Here is a 7,758-nt window from a genome sequence, read left to right as displayed (position 1 = left end):
TAGTAGGTATCAGGTTTCTAAAAGTTCTTATTTCTTCTGGTTACAGATTAGATAAGAATATTTATCTTTATATCACTATATTTTGACAAAGCATTGACAATAATTTCCCTGAGCTTTTAAAATCACTTTCAAACAGTTAATTCCTTTGTATCTAACATTATTTAATGCATGACTTCATTAGTTCATTTACCAAACTTTAGTTTCAGATTCAAATTGTGATGTTACAACTGGTGAGTAAGGATTAAACCGCTACGAAAGCTTTTCGTAGGGCCTAATGGCACAAGTTATTCAAGGAGTTAGGTTTGGTTTGGGATAGCTTTTAACTTTCTTACTGCTTTAAGAAGCAACTTTTTAATACAGAAATTTTTGTACTTAAAAATTGTTTCATAAAATAATAAGAAGCTGTCCCAAACTTAGATATAGAGGACATGATTCCACTTTTCAGATTAAAGTTTTGTTTGGGACGACTTTTTTATTGCTTCTTAAAGCAGCTTTCTAGTAAAAACTTTAAAACTTTTGTACTAAAAAACTGCTTTAAAAACAATAAAAAAGTCACCTCAAATGAAACCTAAATCTCTCTCTTGACTATTATTATTTTATTTATTGGGTATATTAAAATGGTTTTCTGATAATCTAGGAAAATGTTTGCAGCTTTTGGCTGGATCCAGTATTATAGCAGGGTTCAGCAATATAATTTATAGTTAAATGATTGTTTTTTAGGGGCTGGATCTTTCTAATAATTACATATACTAGCCTTTTAAGGAGGTTTAATTTCACTGGACCACTAATAGTGGCTTTGCTTGCAATATACAATTAATGATATTGCAAAGCATGTGAGCTGATGATTCCAGGAATTTTTTTTTTTGTTTTTTCTCATTTGTTCATTTGTTTGCAAGCCATCAATTTATTTATTTATTTTTTTATATGGTTGAGAAGCACCTTTTGGAAAGTGCTTCTTAAAAACAGCTTTTTTTAAAGCAAATTTTTCAAAAAATAGCTAACTTTCCTTCAAACCCATGGGATGCATGGGCCTTGCTTTTGGTATTTTTTAGCTTCAAAGCAAACAGAAAGTATTTTCAAATGAGCCTCTCTTACTCTTTGTACTTGTTTGTCAGTCTCTTTGCTTCACTATACTTCTTCATTTCGAAGCTAAGTTCCTCTTGGTTGGATTCTACTTTCGTTGATGTACCTTTAAGGGAAGTAGCCAAAAAAAAACTAAGTGAAAAAGTCTGATTTATGGATCCATATTGAAGAAAAGAAGGAACAGAAAGTGAGAGTTTCATTAATCTACAAGGAAAATAAGGTCCCACCGCAATAAATTGACTTGCTACCTAAAAGGTCATGATGCCACACAACAATTGTCCTAAATTAATATTTACTTGGGTATGACTCAATCACCAAATGGGTGATCTACTCGATGGTCCTTTTATGATGAATTATTATGTGCGCACGCCGACCGTCATCCAGAACCCAATGAAAATGCTCCAAATCACCCTCTACTCAGTACCGCGGCTAAATACTGCTCGGTACTGGATGACGTGACTGCACCTGAATCGCCTCTAGACAGTAAGCTCTGTCCGGTGTCCGCACAGAATAATCTCTCCCTTTATCCACTCTAGCTTTCCCTTTCCCTTTCCAACCACTGTTTTCCCCAATTAACTATAGATTCACCGTTTATGTCTTAAGAGTTCAGATCTTGTTTGCTCATAATGTTTCAGATCTGTACTGTATAAACCTCAATTTTTGCTGTAGCACTCAATTTCTTGCAGAACTTCTCTCGACTTCACATATTATAATATGTTTTATGGAACAAATAATGTCATTTCATTTGTATTCCGGTGAGATATTACACTAATATCTAGTTGAAATGTACAAAATAATTGAAGTACTAGATTTGAAAAAGAAGGGCATTCTCTTAGAAGATTCAAAGCAGGATTAGCATTTCATTTAAAATATCCTTCTCCAGTTTGGAGCAATTAGTTCAGTGGTTGGGTTAAGTGGTTGGGCTATCATTCATGTTGATCACCATTTACTTAATAAACTAACTTTGTTGACATCTGTGGGGGCTAATAGAGAGTTATCCTCTCTTTCCTTTTAAGCCAAGCATAGTCTCCTTTGATTCAAATACAACTCAAGCCTGCAGCACTGAAGTCCCATTCATCCAACACCATGGGGAAGGTCATCAAGACCTTGAGGAAATCCATCAATGCCTTTCTTCATTTCTACCACTCCCTCGCCTCCATTGCTGCCATCCTCATCTTCCCTTTCTCTGCATCAGTCATCCTCTCACAATCACTCTCCCCCTCTTACTTCCCAATCCTCAGAACTCTCTACCATCGCATCCGACTTCTCTTCGAGGCTGCCGGCTTTCCGGCCACCTCGCAATTCTTCTCCCTCCTCAACCTCAAGCTATCTCAAACCATCTTCTCCTTCACCGCAACTCTTCCCTTCACACTAACCTTACTTCTCCTTGCCAAAGCCTCGGTGATCCTCATCGTTAAAGAATTCCCTTACAAAAGATTCACACCACCTCCATTCTCCTCTCTCCTTCGGCTCTTCAGCTTTCTGCTACCAACTCACCTCTTCAATTCATTTATCATCCTCTCTGCAAATGCTGCTTTCTTCTCTATAATCTTCCTTGTCTTCAACGTTGTTGATGCTCTGTACATCTCTTCTGTCAATGTTATCCTTGTTCTTTCAGCTGGAAGCGCTATTCTCTATTCAATTGTGCTTGCAAACACAATGGTGGTTTGTAATCTTGCAATCGTTGTTGCAGCAATGGAGAGTTGTGGAGGGTATCTTCCAATCCTGAAGGCTTGTGTTCTTATCAGAGGGAGGGAGGCCACTGCTATAACATTAGCTTTGCCTGCAAATTTGGCAATGGCTGCAATAGAAGCACTGTTTCAATACAGGATAATGAAGCCATGGCAGAATTCGAGGAGTTTTAGTGTTTCAGTTATTTGGGAGGCCTTCTCAATCACTTATATGCACTCACTCCTCATAGTTATTGATGTCATCATCAACTGTATGTTATATAAGAGTTGCAGGAAAAGTAGCAGGTCTAGTAGCTGGGAGAGTGGAGTCCATTACCATTTGGAATTAGACCCAGAGGAGAAGGAGGATTTAGAAGCATGAATGTTGAGAGATACAGAACTTTCTATGAGTTTTCATTTTAAATAGAATACATTAGAGTTGATTGAATGGAATGAACATATATGTGTGCGTGTTTGTGGCCTAATTGTGAGCCTTTATTGGAGGTGTACAGAGTTCTTCCTCCTGCAAAGAAAAAGAAAAAGAACAGAAGGAGAAGAAAAGGGAGATGGAAACTGGAGTTCTGTATAATGTTTTTCAAGTTGAATTGATAAAATTTTTGCTGAATTACTGCAGCTACAGTTTCCTTATTTTTTGTATGTAAAATAATACCGAATTTCTCAGAGTTGTTTACTTGTCTGGAACAAATTCCAGGTTATATTTGATATTTTTGTATGGTAGAGAAGAAGATAATTGTCTAACCAGCAGTTAATTTAATGAGGACAAAGTCCTTCAATATTTGCTGACCAGAAAAGTCCCATTAAAAAGATTGGAATGCGAAGCCGATCTATAAATGAATAAAAGCAAGCAATGAGCTGAGTCTCGATGATTAAAAAAGTTAGAGAAATAACATGTAAGATGAACACATTCCAACATGTCACAAACAAATGAGGTGAAAGGTTTTATTTGGGATGATTTTTTATTACTTTTTAAAACAACTTTTTAATTTAAAAATTAAAATTTTATATTAGAAAGCTGCTTTTAAAAAGCAGTAAAAAAACTGCCCCAAACGAAACCTAGGACTTCCGCATGAAGAGAAGATTACTGAAATATTGAACAAATTTTCAGTCACACCAAAGTTTTTGATTCAATTGATATATTTTTCTGGTTGTTAGAATATAGACCTGGGGGTTGAGATCTAACAGTTGCGGTTTGAAGGATTTTTCCTGCTCTCTTCAAGAATTAAATATGTATTTGATTCTATGTATAGAAAATCAAGGAGTAAGTTAGCTTAAAACCTAATCAATTAATTTAAACCCAATCCATGTATGCTGTAGTCAACCTATTATTGTATGTGGCACGGCCAGTAAAGTGTTAGGATTCCGATGCAGGTGCATAAACATGCGCCTGCCACACGAGAAAATATTATATAAAGAGACCAAATATAGAATACTATTTAAAGACCAATCAGAATGTGCAACATCATCAAAAACCAAGCCACGGTACCGAGCAGTACCGAGCAAAAGAGTGACATGACACATTCTAATTGATCTCCAGACGACGTTTAACGTCCGTACATAATAAGTAATCCTGCCACACTAGGGCATCTGATGCAAGACGAATACCAATGAAATATCAATTTATTGAATTGAAGCACTTCTTAGACTTAGGGCAGTTAGAAAAAAATTCCTTCGATTGTATTAATTTGATAATTCTCTCTCTCTCTTTATAGAAACCACGGTGCTTCCAATGTAATTTGAGCTCAATTTGATATGGCTGTCATTGTTGTGTAACTAGTGTTTGTAACGAGCCCTGAAATAAAACATACGAGTTTGATAGATCTGTTATCTAAATGAACAAAAAAATTGAATTCATTTGATAAAATAGCAACAAATATTATCATTTTTTTATTTTATTATAATATACTTAAATATTATTAATTAATACATAATTAATTAAGCCAATTTATTCATTAAATAAATAGCTAAAATTCAAATAAAAGAATACTTTGATTGCAAAAAACTATCTAAATCATCATGCTAGAAGAGCTGCTTTCAACTTTCCATATAATCAAAGCTAACAAACATTGCTACTCAAAAAATAAAATAAAAAAACATCAAAAGTCATTTTCAAGCAGACCCTTAGACAGCAGCCGAATCAGCTAAAGCATCCAAGGCAGCTAAACGTGGGAGAATAAGGCTTCCATTGGTTTCTTTAACTTTTCCGTTTCAAAAATATCAATCAAAGAAATGGAGATTTTAAAGGGAGAAGCTACAATCATAACGCTTCTCAAAACAATAAGGAAATGAAGTTTCCGAAAAAACATGCGTCACATTCAAACAACACGAAAAAAGAAGAAGAAATTATGCCTTCCGAAATGGAAAAGATAAAATTAAGCCGTCTCACATATGATACAACACTGCATTCTAACATACATTATTTATCAATTGAATATAAAAGTTGCCATCTCTTTTCTCCCTTTGTTATAGACCAGCCTAGCTAATATATATATTTCTTCTTTTTTTTTTTACATACTTAGGTCAATTAAGACAAACTCACACACCACACATACGCAAAACTCGAACCCAACTTCTTGATTGGTAGACAAAGCTCCCAACCAACAAACCAATATGAGCTGCGCTCTAATACATATACAACCTATAAAGAATTAAAAAATAGAGGAATCATCAAAATAACCAAAAAATAGGGAAAAGAACTATATACAATGGTTGCGGAATCTAGGGCAGCATCAAACAAGAACGATAGCTTATGGCCTCAAAAACACCTGCAGGAAGAAGAAGAAATTTCAATTATTATATAAAAAGAAAAAGTGCAAGAATTAAACTCATCGTGACTCCATAACATTAACTGCTCGATTTGGACGATCCAAAAATCCCTTACAATCGAATGGATGTAGTCCATGCAACTGTGAGAATTCAAACACTCCAAACTCGAACAGATTAATATCACCGATCACAAATCTATGAGCTACAGATCAGTTAAATACCGCAGCAGATTCTCGTTTGACAGGATAGATGCCAACAGAAAAGCTCTGCATTCGGCTATGGGGACTTCTTGCCAGATCAAGCACACAGCAGATTCTTTGAGGTGGTTGTCAGTAAATCATATGTCAATGCTATAGCTTCATTTGGGACGATTTTCTTACTGCTTCGTAAAGTAGCTTTTTAGTACAAACATTTTATTTTTTACTAGAAAGCTGATTTAAAAAGCAGTTAAAAAGCCGTCCCAAACGGATCCTAAATCTCATCTCACAACGTTGTTATTTTTGCTGCTCTGTAGCCTTCGCCACTGCCTGCTGTTTTTGGTCACTCTGCCTATCTTCTGTTACCAAAAACAAAACCAAAAGAAGTACATGCAAGTGCTTCTTTTCCTTGGCCTTCTTCCTCATTTTCTTTTTGTTTTTTTCATTTGATGAATTTTGAGCTTTTGGACTTCTCTATTTCAGACTCGTGAGCTTTCTTCTTCTCAAGTTCAGCTTGTTTGCAATTCTCCTGGTGTGCTCTCCGAAACATTAGGACAAAGGTCGTCAGAGTAGAGATAACTGCATTGTGGAGGAAATGGTTAATGCCTGCAAAGAACTTTCGTAGACAGGTAGCAGACACTGATATCAACGAAAATGATTATGGTGTACATTCGGACTGTTTGACCCCTCACAATAGTATAATTTCTTTTCTTTGGTTTAGTTCGGACTGAATAGCACAATCTAAGATGCATCTCTACACCAACATGACAAATGAATTTGTCAATATATATTGGACACACCATCTACACATCCAACTAAAAATAAAAATAAAAAATAACAAACACCCATAGCCTAAATAATATATTTTCATTTTAGAATGTATTACATAAATAATTTAAGTAAAGCCATCTTACACCATTTTAAAATATATTATATTAAAAACATAACAGAACTCTTTCATTTTATTTTCCTATGATTTTTTAATAATGTTTATTTTCTTTTTTTTTTTTACCAAAGAATACATTTTCTCAATTCTAAGCTAACAATCGCATACGAATTTTTTTTTTCAATTGAGTTTATAGTATGATAAATTTAATTATATTATTTATAAAATGAGCAATTAAAATAAATTGATTATTATATGAAATTATGAATTCACATCACATTCATTTAATTTGTGTAATTACTATATATTATCTTTATATCGGAACCTCCCACAACTTTCAACCTCATTCGTCGAGCGAGGTCCCTGTTCCAGTCCCCTCCGAACCTTCCAATCCCGCAAGCAACTGCCTACCTCCACCGATCTCCCTTCCCACAGTCGCAAGCACCCAATCCCCGTACTGACACCTCCCATTACCGGCCCTTGATAATCGCAGAACCTGCACCTCGTCTCAGCTGACTCGAGCTTGACTCGTTTATGAGCTCACAAGTCGAGCTTATCGAACTCATGTGTCGAATTTGAGCTTATAATCGAGCTCGTATATTATACGAGCTCAAGTTCGAGCACAGCCAGACTCGGCTCCAAAGCTCATCGAGCGGGATGAATACAACAACAACAACAACAACATCAAGCCTTTATCCCACTACGTGGGGTCGGCTACATGAATACTTTTTCTCCATTGTGTCCTATTAAAAGCCAAATTCTCGTTTAAATCTAATAAAGAAAGGTCATTCCTAATATTTTCTAACCAAGTCTTTTTAGGTCTACCCCTACCTTTCTTAACACAAGTCAAATCTAATACCTCTACTCTCTTAACTGGGTCGTCGGAAGGCCGCCTTTTTATGTGACCAAACCATCTAAGGCGACTCTCTCTAATCTTATCTTCTACTGGAGCTACTCCAACCTTTTCACGTATATGCTCATTTCGTATCCTATCTCTAAGGGTAAAGCCACTCATCCATCTAAGCATCCTCATCTCTGCCACACTTAACTTATTATTATGCTTCTCTTTTAATGGCCAACATTCGGCACCATAAAGCATTGCAGGCCTCACTACCATCTTATAGAATTTTCCCAGATG

General features: G+C 35.6%; 2 protein-coding genes across 2 annotated transcripts in view; one reads left to right on the top strand and one right to left on the bottom strand.

Moving 5' to 3' along the window:
* Nucleotides 1-2,070: 2,070 nt before the first annotated feature.
* LOC110115649 lies at nt 2,071-3,326 on the top strand. The gene has a single exon (XM_020848944.2). The coding sequence runs from the start codon at nt 2,170-2,172 to the stop codon at nt 3,133-3,135; it is 966 nt and encodes a 321-aa protein (XP_020704603.1). The 5' UTR covers nt 2,071-2,169; the 3' UTR covers nt 3,136-3,326.
* Nucleotides 3,327-5,115: 1,789 nt separating this feature from the next.
* Nucleotides 5,116-7,758, bottom strand: part of LOC110115644 (formin-like protein 20) — a 66,571-nt gene continuing 63,928 nt past the window's right edge. Inside the window, exons 17-18 of the mRNA XM_020848932.2 lie at nt 5,759-6,313; nt 5,116-5,536 (exon numbers count right to left, since the gene is read on the bottom strand). Coding sequence (XP_020704591.1) covers nt 6,177-6,313 — 137 coding nt within the window. The 3' untranslated portion in view covers nt 5,116-5,536; nt 5,759-6,176. The remainder of the gene's footprint in view (nt 5,537-5,758; nt 6,314-7,758) is intronic.

This window comes from Dendrobium catenatum, unplaced genomic scaffold, assembly GCF_001605985.2.
Source record: "Dendrobium catenatum unplaced genomic scaffold, ASM160598v2 fragScaff_scaffold_1449, whole genome shotgun sequence".
Lineage (NCBI taxonomy): Eukaryota > Viridiplantae > Streptophyta > Magnoliopsida > Asparagales > Orchidaceae > Dendrobium > Dendrobium catenatum.
Note: the sequence above shows the minus strand (reverse complement) of the source record. Positions and strands in the feature narration are given on the sequence as shown.